This window comes from Lacerta agilis, chromosome 17 (assembly GCF_009819535.1).
Source record: "Lacerta agilis isolate rLacAgi1 chromosome 17, rLacAgi1.pri, whole genome shotgun sequence".
Taxonomy (NCBI): Eukaryota; Metazoa; Chordata; class Lepidosauria; order Squamata; family Lacertidae; genus Lacerta; species Lacerta agilis.
The window spans coordinates 4,349,246-4,370,777 of record NC_046328.1 but is presented as its reverse complement, the minus strand read 5'-3'; the positions used below and the strand labels follow the sequence as shown (position 1 = coordinate 4,370,777).

Here is a 21,532-nt window from a genome sequence, read left to right as displayed (position 1 = left end):
ATGTGTGATTTCACTGATACGTGTGGTGCCTTGGAACATAACCTCTGTGTAAGCCGGGTGCTGCCTGTACTGACTCTGAATGAAAATAGCTGTAGCAACATAACCAAATGGGATTTCTACAGCTTCTTGTATTCTTCCCCCATTTTTCTAATAAAAATATTTTACCCTTGAATTGCCTCACAGACTTTGTTAAAGTTGACTCTGGTTAGTCTCAAGTGGTATTAACTTTGATGCCTTTCCACTAACCCTATGGAGATGATGAAAAGGACTAGACATTCAGCAGTGGACTCACGACTGCCCTAAAGCTGCAAAGTTAGAAGAACAGGATGGAAGAAAATCATATAAAAACTAGTTTCTCGTGAAGTATTATTTAGAATAGACATGCTGGCTGTGTCACAGTTATCTCCTTCATACATGTACAGTATACAGGTAATAAACCTCCAATATATTTTGGTTACATGTAACACAACAGTGGAGCAATGCAAGTTGAATTAACTGGAGTTTTAAGAGTTTGGCTTTGGGGTTTTTGTTTTGTTTTTTTACAAATCAGAAAGCCTTATGTACTTACGCTGCCTGTAAGTTGACTTGTGCCAAAATGTCCTGTTTCGAGAGTACTGTAAGAGTAAAGGAGGGATGAGGGTTATAAATATATTGTTATCGAAGGCTAGGTTTCTATTGGTTCTTATGATTATATGTGCAATATCATAATTCATAAATTCTAGATTGACACTAAGGGAAGTCCCTCCTCTATTTTGAATGAGATCTGGATTATACTGATGGGTTTTATTTATTATGAAGAGCAAATAAAACATTTAAAATTTACATTTTGCCGGTTTTGAAGACAGGTATTTTCCTCTGAAACCAACTACTACATACTACTGTACATAGAAAGTACCTGTAGGATTCTAGCTCCTATGCAGAACTCAAAATTGGAGCGCTTTAGGTTTTGTAACTAAAAGCCTATCAATAAAAATAGATTTGGGGGCTCTAAATTCCAATTCTAAGAACTTGTTCTGTTTCAAAAATCCAACACTTCATGCTTTAGGGGTTGAAAAAAACAATGAACTAATATTTTAAGGCAGATATTAGGAATCTTGCATTTATTTATTTCATATCTAAGTACAAAAAATATTTCTGAAGGTTGCATCTGTGCAGGCTGATGTCTGTGTTTGTTCTGGAAGTGATGCCACTGAGTTCACACTTAAGTGTACATATGACTGTAACCTCTTGAGTATTTTAAAATACTGTATCAGTCCTTTAAAAAATGCTTCTCAGAAATAAGGGTAAGTGAATATCATGAATTTGGTCTCCATATTATCAATATTGAATAAAAAGTGCAGCAGATTCAACAGCTCAAGTTTGCAAATCACTTTATATATAAATAAAATGAGGTCAGCTGCTATAATGGTAGTGGGCTGTATTTGCTGAGGTTCCCACGAGTAAATGGCCCATTGCCCTACTAGCACCACAACACTTTGCATGTAACATGTGATGCGGATCAAAGTGTTTAGGACTGGGGGACCTGAGTTCAAACCCAGTCACACTCTGCCTAAGCTTCCATACAGGGTTATGAGGATCAAAGGGGTGGTAGGCTCTGTCTTACACTTTTTCTCCCAGGGTCTTAAAAGTGTGACACAGAGCCTACCACCTCTTTTATCCTTCATAACCTGGTATGGAAGCTTAGACTGAGAGTGACTTGGCAAAGGTTACATACTGAGCTTCACAGATGCATTGAGATTTGAACTTGGGTCTCCTAGTCCTAGTTGAACACTCAATGCTGTCTGCAAAGTGAATGGTGGTTCTGGTAGGACAATGGGCCCTTTACTTATCTTGTGTCCTCAGCAAATTCCAGCCCACCACCACTATAGCAGGTGACCCCCTTTAATTTATAAGAAATGAATGATACATGATATTAATACTGTACTAGAAAAAAATGCTTATGCCAGTTCTACATATTTCTCTCCAATTGGTGAGGCAAAAAAATTCATTTTACTTTCTATCTCTTTGCTATTACTGGAATCCAAATGGCATACTTATGTGTGACAAATACTATAAGCTAGTTTTGGAACCCCCTGCACCCCAGCAAAAAAAAAAAAAATCAACTGATTTGCATGCTGCTTGTGGAGCAGTTGTTCAAGAAAAACAGGTTTGAAGCCCCGTTGGAAAAGTACATAGTACTTTGGATTCTGGCCCTTTGCTCTTTCTGGACAATTAACATGCTCCTTTGCCCAGGTACAATTCTTTTTGCATTGATTTACCTGTCAAAATAGACTACAGCTACCTGTATATGAGTTTGGGTGTTTTTGTTCAGATCTAGAATGCCATCTAGTGGTGCAATCAAGCAGAGAGAAGTATAAATTATATACTAGAAAACCATGCAAGTGAACTTTTAAAATCAGAGGTAAAATTTCAGGGTTTTAAAGAATGGCAGATTGCATGTAGAAGCGGAACATGTAAACCCCTACTGTTTTATCTGTTAAGGAAAGAAGTGCTGAGTTATTTCATATTAGGCAGCATTTTATTAGTAATAGGGCAGGCTTCTTTTTCAGCCAAAACTCGAACTCAGTTCCGGCACCTCTCAGGTGGGCACCATTGCCATTGTAAGAGAACAAGGGAGGTGTTCACGGTGAGTTCTGGCACCTCTTTTTCTAGAAAAAATAGCACTGGAGTAAGTAACAAATCTTTTTGAATGTGTGTGTAGGTATATGACCTGATATTCATACAGCTGCAATCGAAATTATTCAATCCCATTGCAAATTTGGTTTATTATCAAATTTTACTGACTTTCAGCTGTCTGCAATGAGCAAATCGGTGGATAAAAATCAATGGTTTAAAAAAACACACCAAAAAATCAGATTTTTTTTTCTTTAAATCAGATTTTTTTTTAAATAAAATGCTTTTTGAGGAAAATATATTACCATCCAAAGGTTATTCAATCATGAAATAAAGATTAGTTTTTTAATTATGTAGAATAAGGCTGTATAGGTTTAATTTTTTGGTAAATAAATTCCATTAATCCATTCACAATATCATTTATGCTCTCCCAGAGGTTTTTGTAAGATTATTGGGCAGTTTCTCTGCCTACAAGGTATTATCACAGATGCTTGGTTTACTTTTGCAGTTTTCAAAACTGAATTTGACTCAGCAGAGATCACATGCCTCTTCATCATAGCAAAAATGTCATAACATGAACAGAGTTGAGAAAAATACCTTAATCCTATTCTACAAACCTATGAATACAGAATCAACCCCTTCAGTGCTAAGTTTCAAGAAGTTCAGTGAACAGAATAGAAACAACATTTTTCTGATTGTTTAGAGTGGAATGGATCTAATAAATCTATTTAAATTATTATTAAGGTAATGATTATTTTTCTCCTTCCTAAGTACAACAGAAAAGTTGTCCAAATATGAATGATTAACCAAATATGAATGATTAAATTAGTCTTATGTAGAAAACTATGATTTAAATCAAGCCTTACTGACTAGTGATTTAAATCATGATTTAAATCAGTTTGATTTAAATCAAATCCACCCTGGAGCAAATCAAACAAAAGCAATTGAAATAGCTCAACACAATGAACGCTTCAGATGGTTTCCCCAAATTAAGCTGAAATTGCAACTTTACACAGATTTCTCCAGTCTCACTATTATTCAGCCCCTTCATGGCAAGCATCTTTGGTACTTAGTAGAGCAGCCTTTTGCTACTATGACCTACTGCAAACGAGATGGATAGCCAGACATCAGCTTCCAGCAGCGTTCATGAGGAATCTGAGCCCATTGGCCTCCAGTTCAGTAATATTCTTGGGGTTGTGTGCTGCAGCTGCCTTCTTCAAATCTCACCAGACATTTACTATGGGGTTCAAGTCAGGCGACTGTAATGGCCACTGTAGAACCTTCCAGGACTTCTGTAACCAAGCCTTGGTGGAATTTGAGGTATACTTGGGATCATTGTCCTGTTGGAAGGTCCACTGATGCCCAAGCTTCAGCTTTTTCACAGACAGCATGACGTTTCCTCCTAGGATTTCCTGAAACTACAATGAATCTATCCTGCCTTCCACACACTGCAAGTTTTCAGTGCCAGAGGATGCAAAGCAGCCCTAGAGCATCACCGAGTCACCACCATGCTTTACTGTAGGCAATGTTCTTTTCAACAAATGCTTCATTCTTCCTCCAGACATAGGGCTGATCCATGGGGCCCGAAAAATCCCAATTTTGTTTCATCGCTTCACAGAACAGAGCTTCAAAACTTGTGTGGCTTATTTATGATTTTGAGCATACTGGAGCCAACTTTTCTTGTCCTTTTGGGTCAGCAGTGGTGAACGTCTTGGAGTTCTGGCATGGAAACCTGCTGCATTTAGTATGCACCTTCCTGTGCTCACTGAAACTTCAGTGCCTGCTGCAACCAACTCTTGCTACAGCTCTTTTGCAATCACTCGAGGATTTTTCCCAGCCTGCCTTCTCAGAAATCTGGTGGCTGCCGCAGATAGCTTCCTTTTTTTGCCCCGTTCAGGTAGTGTAACCATGGTTCCTTTAACTTTGAACTTGTGAACTATGCTTCCAACAGTGTCTATACTATAGGAACATTGAGTGCCTTCACTATCTTTTTGTATCCTGCTTCTTGTTTGTGAAGGGCGATGATCTCTTCTCTTACCTTGGACCATTCTCTTTACCTAGCCATATTTCTAGCAGGCAGCCAAGTTTGACACTCTGCAAACCTCTAGCCAGCTCGGGTATTTCATGTGTTCCAGCTCACACACACCTGGTGCAACTAACAACTGTTATATTTGTGCTGTTGTGAGGGATTCTATTCAGGGGGTTGAATAATAGTGGGAGTGGAGAAGCCACTATAAGTTGCATTTTCAGGTGAATTTGGGGAAACCACTTGAAGCATCCGTTGTGTTGAGCTATTTCAATTGCTTTTGTTTGAATTGCTCATTGCAAACAGCTGAAAGTCCTTAAATTTTGATAATAAACCAGATTTGCAATTGGGGTTGAAAAATGTCACTTGCAACTGTATAAGCAACACATAAGACTAGATTGTGGGCAGAATACCTTGCTGCTTGCATTTACAACCTTTGCTGTTAAATTGTTGTGATTCAGAGAACACATATTTGCTTATTCATAATACTGTATATCTTCATCAGATTGTGACTACAGCATCAAGTTAATAACAGGATTAATTCAGCACTTTCAACACCAGTGATCAAAATGTCAATCTGCTGTCCCCATAAAATGCAGTATCTATCAGTGGGGTCTGTTCATACATAGAGCTGCCAGTGATGTTGAGTAAATCAAGTACAATACATGTATATGAAGCCAGGCAGGGCTGGGTGAAGGGATACCTCTGCCCCATCCAGACTGCCTCCAGCACAGCAAACTGGGTTGCTGAATTGAATCTTTGCAGCTCAGAATTCACTTAATTCATCTGTTTAAGACTTATTTGATAGATGCCATCCCAGAAGAGCCCTTCCCTGGTGTGAGACTTGAAGGGAGGGCATGTTTCTATGGTGCAACCCTATCAACCAAGCTTTCTTTAGCCAAGTGATTACCGGTAAATGCGTTCTCAGCAGTTGACTTTCAAGTTTTCATAAATAGTCCTATGAGAAACAGAGACTTTTAAAGTTCCCCAATTCACCATAGGGTGCCTTTTTAATAAATTAAGCAGTTTTAAAATTGATTAAAAGGTTGCAGCTCCAATTCTGCCTAGTGAGTGATCCTCTAATTCAAAACCTTAATTATTTTTATATTATATTTTATATTATTAAAATATTTATATCCTAGCTTTCTGCATCAAAGAAAGTTAACATTAAATTCAACATTTAAATACTAAAATGCAAGCAATAACAAAAATTTCAAGAAAGCAAGGGAATGTACACATTTAAATGAGTTCCAATTGGGTCTAAAGCCTGCTGGAACAGGTGAGTTTTGAATGCCTTCAGACTGGGTACTAGCCTTCTTGGGTAAGAAAAACCCCATGCATTCTGACCAACTGCATCCTGGAACTTACCAATTATTAGGTGGTTTAATAAAATTCAATTGCCTCAAACACTGCATATATTGCAGAAACAGCATGTTAGAAATTCCTATACTGAGAAATGCGACAACATACATTTGGGTTTTCAGTAGTGCTGGTTTGGATCACTATTGTTTATGATCCCAACTACCCACCACATAGCTGAATAGGTTCCTAAGTGACCCCCTGTGGAAGTTTAAGTAACTACAGTATGGTTAGCGCTTTGTCAGTTATGTTACCTTCTGTTGCTGAAGAAATAAAAAATATATTGACACATTGGTATTTTAATGGTGTGAACAAAAAGTGGTTAACACACATGGAGAATGCAAATGTGCACAATTATATTTACACTCTGTTGGGTGGGGCAGCTTCATAAGAAGTGTGATTCCTATTCCTCCCTCCCCGCCTGCCTATTATTTCAAGAGTACAAGCCTGGACAGCTTCCAAAGGTAGCTGCCAACCAATGTTTCTGAAATAGTCAATTTGTGTTTTCAGAATTAGAGTCTATATTTCCTGTACCCATTACATAATATTTCAGTGTTAACAACTTTATATTGTTATTGTCTTGAACAATCTATTTATATTATTGTCTTGAACAGTTAAGAGATTCAGAATATTTGGATTTGTGAGGAAGACTTCAAAAGGGGTAAAGTTACCGGTAATTTTACAGAGAAACACATGGGGATACCAAGTCCCTTTTTTATCACCTCCCCAACTATGAACCTGTTTTCAAAGCAGAGCAAGCCTGATGAGTGGTTCTCACAAATAAGCACAAAGAGAGGCCCATCCTGTTTTAATCCCAGATCCACTATCTTGCCACACTAAACAATGAATTTACTTGAGTTCATACATTTATAGCCCACCTTTCTATGGAGCTGAAGGTGGCACACATGGGGTTTTCAAGTGGTCTCTCATGCAGACCCCAGGATCAGATCAAGCAAGGTGGGGTCGCCAGTTACCTTAATTTAGATAAACGTCTCTCTAGCAGCCATAGATAAGACCTTAATGAAATTTATCTTAATCCTTATTGAAAGCTGACTGTGCTGGTTGTCATCATTACATACTGTGGTCAAACAGTTCCACAAATTAAAATGATTTATAGATGGTAGTTTACACCAAGTAAACTAGCAAATATGTATACAGTAGTCAGAATCAGGTACCTGGTACATGTTGGAAATGTAAAGAAACAAAAGGTACATTTTATCATATGCAGTGGACTTGTAGAATAGCTAAGGGATTTGGGGAGCTGATACATAATGAGATGAAAAAAAATATTTAAGATGACCCCCCCCCCCAAAAAAAAACCACCAGAAGCTTTTCTTCTAGGGATAATTGGACCAGATGTACCAAAGAATCAAAGGAATTTATTTCTGTACAATATGCGACTACTGCAGTGAGATATGCCCCCAAATGGTGGGAGGATGCAGCACCTATAAAAGAGGGATGGCAGCTGAAATTTATGAAATATGCTGAATTAGTAAACTTAACTAGTAAAATCAGAGAACAAGATGAGACAGCCCTTCAAGGAGGATTGGGAAATGTTTGTGGGCTATTAAAAATACTGTAAAGATGTTAAAACTCTAGGTTTGGTTTAAGCTCAGCAGTTATTGTTATTCTGAGAATAAATTGGGGGGGGGAGGTATAGCTTAATTAAAATATGCAACAGTAGATTATTTTGAGGAAACCATGGAAAATAAGTCGATTACTAAGGAAACGTATATTGGAAAATGTTTGACTGCAGTAATTTTATTTTATTTTTGGAAATTTTAATTTAAAAAAAACTCCACAAGTTAGTTACTCTGAGCATGTTAAAAGTGCTGCCGCTAGCTAAAAACAAATTCCACACATTTAATGGGCTTCCAGGTATGTGGGCATACATTCTGAAGTGAAATGCCGCTTACCGCTCACCTCCATCTCTCCAAAGTCGCATTTACACTGGAAGCTCCTCGGGAGCGGAGACTTTTGCCTTGCTGGCGTTTTTTCCTGTGCGCATTTGGGGCCGCAATGTCACACCACCGACAATAAAACTTTTTCCGTGTGTGTGTGTGTGTTTGTTTGGGGTTTCTGCTAATTGTGTGTGTTTTCAGTGGTTGAGGCAAGAGCTGCGCTGAGGGAGAGGCCAACCCCGCAGAAGCGCCGAGGGCGCCCGACCGCATCCTTCGCCTCTTCCTCTAGTCTTCTTAACCGGCAGGAAGGACGGCAGAGCCGGCTTCTGTCATTGCCGGGCTGAGGGAGGGAGCGAGGGACGGACGGAAGGGCTCCGCCGGGCTGCCTTTCCCTCAGAGAGGATCCCCTTCCTCCCTCCCGGGGTTCTAAGGGGTGCGGCGTGAGAAGCCGGGGCCCCATGGCCGAAGGTAACGGCTCCGTGCCAGGCGGCGACTCGGAGGAAGGCGAGCGCCCGCCTGCAGAGGGTGGGAGGAAGAAGAAGAATAAGAAGAAAGAGCTGAAGGTGGTGGTGGTGGGTGACGGGGGCTGCGGGAAAACATCCCTGCTCCTGGTCTTCGCCGAAGGCGCCTTCCCTGAGGTGAGTAGGGTGTCTCCCTCAGCCAATCGCAGCCCGCTCGCCCTTCCCGCCTTTTCTCCCTCTCGGGTTCCGGAACTTTCCGCCAGAACTCCCCTCCCCCCCGCGAGAGAACTTTTTGGACCAGGCAGGTCTCGCCCACGGGGCCAATAGCAGGAAAAGTGAGAGATGGAACCTTCCATTAGGGTCTTGCGAGGGGGGGGGCTACCTTACCCAGCTGCCCAAAGGCCAAGATGGATGGGCTGCAAGTTCACCGTTGGGCGGGCGGGCAAGGGAGAGGGGGCATGTATTAGAAAAAAGTTTAAAAACAAAAAAACAAAACCCAGCTTTTGTCATTTAACAAAGTGAAAAAGCTGCCCTGAGAAGTGGGTGACAAAGAGCAGAATGTATGACAAAATGTTATAAGAACAGGGAAGCATTAAGTTCCACACACATCTCTTCTCCACCCCACCCCCACTTCACCAATCAAAAATCTTGAGAGTTTAATAAAAAAAGGTAAACACGTATATCCAATATTTATATTGCAATTACAGTAATATATTTCACCCTCAAAGAGGGTTACCAAAAAAAAAATGAAAAAACCCACGCCACCAAAAGAAGGGGGGTAGGGGGAGAAAATAAAAGAGATTAGGAGACTGATTAAAAGTTGAGAATATCCACAATTCGCCAGCCCAAACACCTGTGGAAAAAGAGGAAGTGGGCCCCTTCCCCACAAAAGCTGTGTAGCACCAAGATGTACCCCTCGACCTAAAATCTCGCATCTTAGACATCTGCCCAAAGTCAGTTTTCTATGGAAATCATTCTTCAGGGTTAGCGACAAATAAACTCCCTCTTCCCTAGACCCTCCATTCCAACACAATTCAGGTAGACTGGAACAAGCATAGAAGTAGATCCATCATGCCCACAGGATTAGAGTTCTTTATGTCCTTTCCAGTGCCAGCCCACCATACTTGTCAGCTTGGCTTGCTTGTGGCATCTGGTTAGACCCTGATGCCTTTATAGATTGTGGCACGACACAGAACTCCATAGTCCGCAAAGTGTTTTCTAATCATCTCTTAAGTATTTCAGAGGTTTTTTAGGACATCCTGATATTTTCTAACTTAAGCAAGAGTTGAGGTCACAGCATATTTTCAGCTGTTGGCAGAGAAGTCTGCACAGCAGGAATGCGAGTGAGTACATCTTTACGTCCTTTTCACTCGCAAGTGTCAATGGCCATTGTGGAGCTTCATGGGAAGGTCTCTTCTATTAAGGAAAAATTAAGTTGCACAATTCATCAGACATCCATTCTGAACCACGTAGTCATTGCACTACACCTTGTTCATGGCTATCGATACATCAGCACCAACCATTGTTGGTTTGTCAGCATCATTATACTCTTGAGATTGGGCCACAGGAAATAATGACCTTTCTTGTTCTGGTCCCCCAAATAAGGACATGGTGGATTATTTTTATACTTTTTTAGCTTGAGTCTGAAAGATGGCGGCCAGTGTTTTGTCATGGTCTTCTACTGCATAAAGTGCCATGGATGTCATCCATTTACGACGAAGAAACCTTTTACATCTCTGAGACGTGTCGCCTTTCTTTGAACAACCTCAACAGCACTGGCAATTGCAAATAGCAAATATCGAAAAGAATCTCCCACGTGATAGTAAAATGCTCTATTTAAAAAAAAACACACATCCTGCGTTTTAAAAAACACATCCCAGTTTCTTTAGCTGGGCAATTCCTTCTAATGTTAAAAACTTTTCCCCATCCTGTGCATTCACTCTGAAAGAGTGGGCCTTTTACTGCAGATGGATTCTTAAATGACTAGATGGCTTTTCTGGGTTCTCTTTTGTTACTTCTGCACACATGTGCAGCAACTGCTTCTAATGTTTCCTGGAGAAGATGTTGCTTCCACAAGGTCACTTTCTCAAGTTTTGTTTTCTCCCTGTCCTGGGTTTTGATCAACTGGTTGCCTTCCCATCTTTATGGCTTTGTGGCTGCGTTACCTACCTTCATCTTACACTCTGCTTCAATCTCTGAGGTGCTCTTAGTCTTTTTTTTGTAAATATATTTTTATCTCATTTTATAACGTATATAAAACAGAATGTTCATAACATTCATTTTAAAAAACCACAAGCCCCAAATGTAACCTTTCCATCACCCATATTTGTTGAGTTGGCTTTTGAAGGCTTGTTTCAGATGGGGAAATCCCTTAAACAGCAGTTAAATAGCTTGTGTTAGGGCAGTTAGTCTAGTAGATCAGCCTTTGCCAGCCTGTTCTTCTGCAGCTGCTTTGGACTACAAGTGTTATCTGCCCCATGAAAAACAGCTGGAGAGTACCAGGCTGGCAAAGGCTATTGCATATGATGGCAGCCAGAATTGAAGCTTTCAGTATAAGTTGGGGGTTTTCCGCTAGAATTGGTCTCAAGAAGCTATTCCACTCATATCTAAACCACATAGTGGCAGGATGTGCAGATGACGTCCTTCCTGTCATAGCTTTAGCTGTTAGCACATTTGAAGGTTAGAGTTGCGTACAGGCGTTGCAGTAATTTTCAGATGTCACAAAACCCTTCCCAGAACTGCTGCCCCATCCTGAGGACATATTGTGCCAGTTTGCATACATAAATAAATGTTTTTGCAATAAATATGTCACTATTGCACAATTTGGTGGGTTGAAGGAGGTAGTGATACCCACTCCCGTTGGTACAGCTGGCTTAGAATAGTAATTTCAAGTTCAAAATTCACTTCATCAGCAAATACCCATAAAGTCTTGCTATGCATCTTTCACAAAATGCAATGAAGGCTGCAACCCAATAGAAAAACTTCTCAGGCCTATTGAATCCAATGAGATTTTGTCACAAGTAAATCTGCTTAGCAACCTTTTCCAACCCAATCCCCTCCAGATATTTTGGCAAATGTCAGAGTGGTAAAAAGACCCGATGGGAACAATAGGTGAATGAGGATAAAGATCCTGGAGGCCATAAAGTGTGTGAAGGAGGTTGTGCTTAATTCCCAGCTTATTTATTTATTATATGTATACCCCAACTTTCCTTCCAAAGGAGCCCAGAGCAGCAAACAACAAGCGATAGGTCAAAAACATTAAAAACAATTCCAGTGCAGAGGCAGACTGAGAAAGATCTCAACTTTAAAGTCTCATTGAAACAGGAAATGCTTCAGGTGGTGCTGAAACAACTGGGACAGTGTGTGTCTGATATTCAAGGGGAGGGAATTCCAAAGGGCAGGCGCCACAACACTAAAGGCTCAATTCCTGCATTGTGTGGAAGTGACCTCTTGATAACGCGGTATCTGCAGAACAGTGATCAATAAGGTATGTAAAGGCAGAAGCAGTGTACCATGTAGCCTGTAGCCAAGGCTTATGCCAAATAAAGAGGAATGCCATGCGGGATGCAGACTCGCTTAGCCCCTGTGCATATGTGGGTCTATTTTAGTCCATAGGAAGCAGCCACCTCCGTTTCCCCTGCAGGCCAACCGGAGAAAAAGCTTCTGTTTATCTTGGCAGGAGGGGTACTTTGGTCTAGAAATCTGCTCCATTTCAGTGCCATGGGCGTGAGATTCCTAAACCTAAACACGCAGGTTATATCTTCAAGAGTGACGTTGAGGATCTGTTGAGAAAAAACAGACACATGCATTATATTATTTTCAGAAACTCAGTTACCATGGTTTAAAAATCTGGATGAGATTTTTTTTCCTCACAGGCCCATATAAGTTTAGCACAAACAGTTGGGCCTGCTGAGTATTTAAGGTCCCCAACCCTAATCTGCAGGTTGCCATCTGATTGGATTTTATTCTGATCCTGATCTGATTTTAAGATGTATTTTTACTGATTGCCTGATTTTATGTTAATGTGTTACACATTTGATGTTAGCCACTCTGAGCCCGTTTTTGGCCTGGGTATAAATAAAAATTATTATTAATAATAGTTACTTTTGCAAAAAAGAAGTAAAATATGAAATTTAAAGTACCTTCCTCATTAAGCTAAGCAGGGACAGGTTTGTGCGGAACATCACAATATTTACCAACAGCACTGTGCTTCCCTTTCATTGACAGCAATACGCTCCTTCAGTATTTGAGAAATACACCACCAGCATCACTCTGGGCAAAAAAGAAGTGATCCTACACTTATACGACACTGCAGGTAATCTCACCCCATCCCCCAAAGCATGTATCAAAGAGATCAAGAGAGGGCTGGTGGGAGATGATGAATGGCTGGGGAAACCAACAGGGTTCTCACAGTCACAGTGGCACCACTGAGAATTTCCTTGGTGCAAAGCTTCTGAGGCTGCCCACGTTCCAGTGGTCATCCTATGTAAAAATCATGAAGCTCCACATCTTAATCTTTGTGTGGTGCTGGCATGCACAGGATCTGCAATTTTTACTGTGCAGTGTACAAACTTGAATTTTATGGCTTCTGGGGAGACCCTGTGTAATATAATGCAACTCCACAAGGCTCTGTTTTAATTTTTCTGGCTCCAGCTTTTACCCAGACCCCATGGAAAGGGCGAATGAATGAGCAGGGCATATGTGCGCTAATAATCTAGGACTGTCACAAACAATTCTGCGCCAGGCTTACCAAGATCTCTGTCCTATGTGTCAAGCTTTCTCTCTCCTCACCATCATCTTTGCACCTCTTGCTGCTGTGAGGCCAATGATCTAAAGTGGTGGAGTGGGAGTTGCTGCTGCATGCAGAATCTGCTTCTACTCAATTTATACCCTGGTCTGCTGGGCAGATTACCTGGGGCTTGGTGCAGCCTAGGATGCCCATGCATAGCCTCTAAAAGCGGGCAGACAATCACACAGACCCCATCAAGGAAAAACCCCATGAGCTCTCAGCTTCTCACTGCTAACATTGGCATTTTGTACAGCTCTGTTCTGAGTGTTCAAAGAGTTTTGCTTTTTCTCAGTAATCCTTTCAACAGCCCTGCGAAGTATTTTCATACTTGCAAATGAGAGAACTGAGGCAGAGAGGCAGTGGCTTCCCAAAGGCCACCTAATGAGCTCCACAAAAGGAACTACTGCTGCAGACTGCATGCATAGAAAGGTGGACAGAAGCATTTTTAGTAACACCTAACAAATTGACACCCTTAAGGCAGCTTTCGCAGTGTTTGCCAATAGCTGGAAGGAGGATGGTCCTGACCAATCTCCTTTCTCCTGAAATGTGAGCCTTCTCCCACTTGGTGTCCTCTGGCTGTGGCGGATTGGGCTTGTAGACCAAAACGCCAGGTTGGGAAAGGCTGTGCTATGCTATTTTCCTCCTACTATAACATAGTGATAATTTAGAGTTGTGCAATTTTCACAGATTACATGTTTATATTGTCTGACCTTTGCTTTCCTGCTGACTAAGCTAATACAGCATGGCATGGCAGACATGACTTGTGGCTTAATCAAGGTGGAAATAAAAGCTCTGTGGTATGTGCATATCTGAAAATCAAGGAAGGGAAAGCATTAGTCACAGGAGTGGGGGAGAGCAAGCGAGAAAGTGCTTTGCTTTGCTTTGCTTGATTTATGTTGCTGGATTTCCCCATCCCCACCTCAATTATTATGCAAAGGTCTGGAATGGGGAGGACAAGAAAAGAGAAGAGGCACGAGGGACCCATCTATGCTCTCCGTAGAATTGGCTTGTCTGCAGGGCAATTTGTGGGTCTTGTGGTGACAGCTACTCACCTGCTCACCTTCGGAGGGTGAGAACTACCTTCAGGCAACCAGGCAAAGGGAACTTCAGAAAAGCTGGTTCTAAGCAGAGGATGTGGAACATGTGGCCTTTCAGGGGTTGCTGTACTCCAGCTTCCACCATTTCTTATCATTGGGGGTGATGGGACTTGTAGTCTCATCTCATCTTGAAGGCTGCAGCATCCCCATCCCTCACCTTAAATCCCCAAATGACTAACACAAGTGCACATGGGCACTGATGCAATTTTGCCTGTATTTTGTGCATACTGTTGTTCCGCGGAAAGACTTAGCAGTGGACGCAACCCGCCCCCCCCTTTGGATTTGCAACTTTCAGATCTTCACAGGAACACAAAGGAAGTAACATACCTGGTGAAGGTTTTCCCCTCCCCTCCTTTAATTGCTTTGATTAAGATTTCACTGTCTGGAACACATACATACAACACATACAGCTTCAATTTCTACAGTAATCTGCCACTGTGGTTGGCCAACAGAAGTTGTCTTCTGTGTTTGACATCACAGTGATATCACATGTTAAAACATTTAGGGCAGCTGAGGAATAACTACATGAGGCAGTTACCTCCTAGTTTCCCCGACGATCTCAGGGCACTTTGGGCAGCATTTTTAGGCTACCATAAGGGGGAGCTTAGTAAAGAATACAATTTATTTGTATTTTGACTCCATTCAAAAAAGAAGAGTTTCCTTTTACTCATTCAAGTTTTGTGTAGGCTACATCCACCTGAAGTCAGCTGAAATAGTCATTGTTACCCCTAGGGAACTCAGGGAACTAGATTACATTGTCTTACAGCTCGGTTAACATTCCATCCATTCCCTACAAATGATATTCCCAGGTTATACTTGAGTCAGTTAATCTGGTTTAGCAACACAAGAGAAGCCCTGCTGGGTCAGGCCAATGGCCCATCTAGTCCAGCATCCTGCTACCACAGTGGCCAACCTGATGCCTGGGGAAGCCTGCAAATGGGACACAAGAACAGGGCTCTCCAACCACCTCCAGTACTAGAGGTAGTACACAACCACTGTGACTAGCAGATATTGATTGCCTTACCTGCCATGCATTTCTATCACCTTAAGCTTGTAAAGCCCCAATTGCTCATTTTTAGGTTTATTTATTTTATTTAAAGAGTTTTTTATACAGCTTAACTACAGTAGTCTCCAAATGGTTTGCAAAGGTACAATACATAAACAAAAATTGGTTAAAACTATATAATCAAACTACAATTAAAATGCCTGCTGGAATAAAATAAAATAAAAATAGGTGGTGCCAGTTCAGTAGGTGAAGATCAGTGGCAAAAGCCACAGGGATTAATTATAGATGCTGCTTCCTGCTTTATGATATTTCTTACTATCCCTTAGAGAAAGTTCAAAAAGAGCTATTTACTTCCTCTCTCTTTCAGGGCAGGAGGATTATGATCGCCTACGACCACTTTCATACCAGAGTACCAATGTGGTCTTAATATGCTACGATGTCATGAACCCTACTAGCTTTGATAATGTATTAATTAAGGTAAGAGACCTTTGTTGTAGATGGTTCTGCAGATAGACATTTTGCTACTTGCTTTTTAAAGAAATATATTTTTAATTAAAAGATTTCTTAGTTTACAAAAGTATGTGCAATGTCTCTTTTTTCCAGTTGCGTTTTCTACAGATCGGTTTCATTTGTTTAGACACATTAATGAGGGGTGGGGTCAGGTGGCAAGGCTTCTATTCCTCTACTTAGTGTATGTGTGGAGTTTTGTGTCAGTGTCATTTGTGTGGGTTCTTTTTCTATTTGCTTGTTATATTTCCTTGGTGGTGAGAGAGGTGAGGGTGGCCTAAGGTGGCTGTCTTTGGTTGGCTGTAGTGAATTTGTTTGTGTGTGTGAGTGGGGTGGATTTAGCACACCACCTTTATGAGGAAGCACATTTCACTGTCAAACAGCTCTTATCATCAGAAGGTTCATGCTGGTGTTCAGTCAGAATCTCCTTGCTTGTAACTTGAAGCCATTGGTTTGGGCAGATGGGGCTCCTCAACCTGGGAAGGTAGCTCATCTAGAAGCAAAAGTCTGATCCTCTGCTGCCTTGTGGGACATCTTCAGGAGAAGAAAAGGCTAAGGAAAAAAACCCCTACACAAATCTGGAGTCCCTAAGGCAGTTGGATGACATCTTGTACGACTCTTTCCAGCAACTTCTGCAGCCAAGCTGGTGCCAAATATATTGCTCTACTTTCCTTTGGAACACATCAGTAAGGCCAAGAGGGGAGTCTTGATATCTGGGCAGCCCAGGACCTCCATACACACTGCCCAGGCTTGCAACCTGGAGGTCACTTCAGTGCTGCTAGCACAGTGGTTTGACTTCACCCCCAGACGCACACTCCATTGTCTCTTGAGACATATGAATGCGAACAAAAAATCTGCTGTCTTATTTTACTATTATTTTAATGACTTTTTCAGGTTACATATTTGTTCCTTACAAATTCTCCTTGAACATTTGCCTTCTCTGTCTCTCATGGCTCAGCATCAAAAATGTTTCCATCTCTATTTACAGTTTCGTTTGTCACATCTAGCGGTTTAAACACTTTGATCTCTCTCTGCCAGTGGTCCCATGAGGTGAACCATTTCTGCCGTGGAATCCCCATAGTACTTGTGGGCTGCAAAACAGACCTTCGGAAGGACAAAGAACATCTACGGAAACTCCGCTCAGCTCAGCAGGAGCCAATCACTTATATTCAGGTAAATACAGCTCTGTAAACTAGATTCCAAACCTGCAGGCTGTGTGTGTGTGTGTGTGTGTGTGTTTTACGTGTTTACAGCAGTAGAAATCGTAACATTTGCAGCTAGCAAGCACCAAACAAACAGTTCTACAACTAGGCATATATGCAATAAGCAGACACACAAGCTCCTTGTTTGTTATTAACATAAAACTCAGTTAAAATAATGCCTATTTCTTATTCTGGTTGCTTACCTTCGGCCTGACTCCTTCCTGAAATCCTTCTGTTACTATTACCTTTCAGGGTGAAGAAGCTTGTCGCCGGATGAACGCAGACATTTACCTCGAGTGCTCTGCCAAGTTTCGTGAAAATGTTGAGGATGTTTTTAGAGAAACAGCTAACATTGCACTGAACGCTATCAAAAAGGCAAAGCGTCAGACAAAATCGAGGCCATGTGCCATATTATGATGTTATCTGGTATTTTCAGACTACAGAAAACAAGACTGTTTCTTCAGTATTTTAAACCCTTCCCCCTCACCTTTTAAATTGACTGCTCCTGTCTCTTTAATGAGAAAATCAACTTGTTTTCATGCTGTAAGTTCTTCTTCTTCTTCATGTTACACCTTCTCTTCTGAAGGTTGAGCTTTTAGCTAACTGTGCAACGGGCTGTTCTGTATATAGATTCTAGAAGAAATTTCCAGGGTGTTTCAAATGTACTTGTTGAGGAACAATTAAGGTAAGGTATGCAGGTCCAACTTTTTGCCATTTTTAAATACACAAGTTCTTGCTTGCTTAAAACAAAAAGCAACCAAACAAAAACAAACTAGAACTAATGGGTTGTAGCCATAAAAGTTCTACTCTGCACAGACATACAGACATACTGAAACTAATGGACCCAAGTTAGTCATGTGAATTAACTTCAATAGAGCTACTCTGAGCAGGACTAACATTGGCTGCAACTCAGTCTCTGCTGTGGTGGCAACATTAAAAGAACTGTTGTTTTTTTCAGCAGCCACAACCTTACCATGTGGCATACTGGAAACCCTTCAGAAGAAGCTGTAGCAAGATTCCAGCTATCAAAGAACCTATATGGCTAAGTAACAGATTACTCAGGTCCAATGAATGGTCTAGGACAGGCATGGGGATCCCGTGGCTCATCCCAGGTGTCATTAGATTCCCCCCCAGGTGAGGGATGCTGGATGCTGGAAGTTGCATGCCAGCAACATCTAGAAGGCTACTGGTCTGCTAAGCAGCTGTGGATCCACATAGGATACTCTTGCAATCCATCTGTAAACCATAAATACAGATTTTTGAAATTGCTTTTGTTTATTTCACTTTGTACTGACTATCTACCTCAAAAATTGCCCTTCTAAAAATACAGTGCTACCTGAAGTTGAAAGCCAATTCAGATTCTTCACTCTCTCTTGGTTTCCTTCTTTTTCAAAAACTTTTAACTGGAATATGAAATGGGGTTTTATACAATGTACCAACAAATAGTTGTATTAATCTGAAAGGCTGGTGGTGGTAGGGAGAAGAAATGAGTAGAGCTGCAGCAGATACATCACTTGATATCCTGGATAAGATTATTGTGCCAGAGGGCAAAAGTCGGCCTCAGTTTATACCGTGTGCAGGGAAAAAGATTTCAGTCAGCAGAACTCAACTAATTATATCCAGCAGGCATGAAAGAACAGGGAGCATTTAGGCTTCTTGCAATGGACAATGTTGCTTTCGGAGTAAGTAATTATCAGAAGCTTCTCAGCAAAAGGCATAGCAAAATATTTTCCTGAACCAGCCTGTCGGTTGAAGGAGTTTCCAGGATCTTGTCTCTGATGCTGCTTTCACCTGTCGTTTCCAGAATGCCAACCCCTAAGTGAAATATTTTTGTAACTGCATCCTATTTTGCTTTCACGGTACCCTCAGACACTCCTGTGGCCATGGCAGATCTCCCACTCCACGTGTGACCATTAATACAGAGCTCCTTGAAAACCAAAAGAATGGGAAGGGGCAGGAACATTGGAAGCTGCCTTCAACCAAGGCAGGCCCTGGAGCCATCTGAGATCAGTATTGTAGACACTGACTGGCAGCAGCCAGGTTTCCCCCCCATCCCTATGTGGAGATGCAAGGGGTTGACCTAGCGGAGTAGGTGGGCCTATATGCGGAGTACGTAAACTGACCACTTGCCATGAGCTGCTGAAATTAGGCCAAGTTCCCTACATGTGCGGAACCACTCAAGCCCCTAAACATTTCCTATCAGATCGTTCTGTCAATATTCTCCCCTCTCCAACTACTGTACTACACACCAGACACAGGCAACGGGCTCCTTAACCCACCCACGTGGAAAAGGAGTGGCTCTTTGGTAGAGTTGATTCCCTTTGGATGTGGAGGGGGCACCATCCTCTGGGCCTCCAGAAGTTGTGGACTCCAGCTCCCATAAGCCCCAGCCAGCATGATCAGTGGTCAGGTCTGATGGAAGCAGTAATAGGCAGAGAGGGTCATAGCTTTGCCAGTCCTGCCTTTGAACAGCCACTCCCATAATGGGAGCCATGAAACAGCCATATGGGAGAGAGTAGATTGGGTGCAAAGGCCTCTGTAAACCCACGGAGAGAGTTACCGGTAACAAACCTGATCAGTGCCCCTGCCTGTGTGGGACTGAACCAAGCAAATGTTGCTGGCTCACTGTTCAAAAGATGTCTCCCATTAAAAACTGGATGCCAACAACAGCAGCGCTGAAAAAAAGAATCTGATACACTGCAGATTCTATTTCCTGAGAAAATGTCATGAAGGAGGAAGCCTTCAGCTCTGCTACTGACCTGCTTCCTTTCCCCCACCTCAATCTACCTGCCTATTATTTAACCAGTGGCTTCTCATCCTGTCCACTGAGGGTACAACTTTGCCCCTACCAACCTATCCACAAGCCCCTAATTGCACGCCAGCAGCTCCTTTGGACTTTCCCCCTCCCTTGCGACTTGCTTTCTTAATCAGACGACCTTCCAAGTTGTCTGTTCTCTATGGTTTGGCAATTTAGCAAAATGAACAAGGAGCCATGGAAGCACCAAGCTGTCAGTGTTCACCTTGCAACCCTTTCACCACCCCCACAGCCAGCAATAAAATGCATTTTAAACTAAGGATATACAGTATACAGAGCCAGCCCTTGCTGCTCGATGATAAGAAGGTGCCCCCTTCCCCATCCCACATATAGAAGCCAAATGGACCCCAGCATTGGCCACCTGAGCCAGCTGACTCACGTCACCAAACAATTAACCCTTGTGTTACAAACTGAAATAATGATAACCTAAGCAACACAATGACCAATTATAATATGATAGCACTGTTGTTGTCGTTCAGTCACGTCCGACTCTTTGTGACCCCATGGACCACAGCATGCCAGGCACGCCTATCTTTCACTGCCTCCCGCAGTTTGGTCAGACTCATGTTGGTAGCTGTGAGAACACTGTCCAACCATCTCATCCTCTGTCATCCCCTTCTCCTTGTGCCCTCCATCTTTCCCAACATCAGGGTCTTTTCCAGGGAGTCTTCTCTTCTCATGAGGTGGCCAAAGTACTGGAGCCTCAACTTCAGGATCTGTCCTTCCAATGAGCACCCAGGGCTGATTTCCTTAAGAATTGATAGGTTTGATCTTCTTGCAGTCCATGGGACCCTCAAGAGTCTCCTCCAGCACCATAATTCAAAAGCACTCCAACTCTTTATAAACTCTATACATAACATAGTACAATATGAACAAATATATACACTTATAAGGTACTCTTGTAAACCTAGAACCAAATGGACCAAAGTCTATAAGTCTCTGAAAATCTTTGGAAGCAATATAAGTCTCTGGATGAAGCAATATATCAGATGCTTATCTGGTGAGCCAAGCTGTAAAGCTTTGTTATGACGTCCAACGCTGCCGAAAGTGATTCATAAACCATGCTCCATGTATATGCAGGTCACTGTTTCCATAATTCTCTTGTAGTTTATGAAGCATTTTTGTATCCTCTGCTGTGCTGAAGAAGATTTCTGCGAAACAGTTGGTATATCCGGAATCACTTTCGGCAGCTTGGCTCACCAGATAAGCATCTGATATATTGCTTCATCCAGAGACTTATATTGCTTCCAAAGATTTTCAGAGACTTGTTCATTTGGTTCTAGGTTTACAAGAGAACCTTATAAGTGTATATATTTGTTATGTACAGAATTTATAAAGAGTTGGAGTGCTATCATATTATAATTGGTCATTGTGTTGCTTTGGTTGTCCCTCTGCCTCATGGCAGAGCCAGCACTGCATGTATATAGCTTGATGACTTATCACAAACTGAGACGGTGAGGGGAAAGAATTGAGGCCGCTGCTCTTTATTTGCCACCTTTTCTTCTTCCTCCCCTTTCTCAACAGATCTGAATGCTGGAAATGAAACATTCATTCAACCTTCATGCCAACAACGCTAATGACAAATTATGGTATCATCCACTGGATTTCCATCAAGTTTTCTTCCTGTGTCTAGTCTAGCTGGAATAGGTTACAGTGAAGAGTACCCCCACACACACACGCCCCCAAAACAGATGCGCCCACTGAAAACATTTTCAGTTGCTTGCAAGTGAAGAACGGGAACTGGAGCTTCCACACA

General features: G+C 41.8%; 1 protein-coding gene across 3 annotated transcripts in view; it reads left to right on the top strand.

Annotated features, from left to right (window-relative positions):
- RHOF (ras homolog family member F, filopodia associated) overlaps positions 1-17,471 on the top strand; it is a 28,848-nt gene extending 11,377 nt beyond the window's left edge. Inside the window, exons 1-5 of one of the 3 annotated variants that reach the window (XM_033174185.1) lie at positions 8,339-8,537; positions 12,588-12,675; positions 15,620-15,729; positions 16,798-16,932; positions 17,214-17,471. In XM_033174185.1, coding sequence (XP_033030076.1) covers positions 8,358-8,537; positions 12,588-12,675; positions 15,620-15,729; positions 16,798-16,932; positions 17,214-17,378 — 678 coding nt within the window. In that variant the 5' untranslated portion in view covers positions 8,339-8,357 and the 3' untranslated portion in view covers positions 17,379-17,471. Of the gene's footprint in view, positions 1-8,338; positions 8,538-10,332; positions 10,561-12,587; positions 12,676-15,619; positions 15,730-16,797; positions 16,933-17,213 lie in introns of those variants that run through there. The other 2 variants (XM_033174184.1, XM_033174186.1) reach the window with 2 other exon arrangements.
- The last annotated feature ends 4,061 nt before the right edge of the window (positions 17,472-21,532 follow it).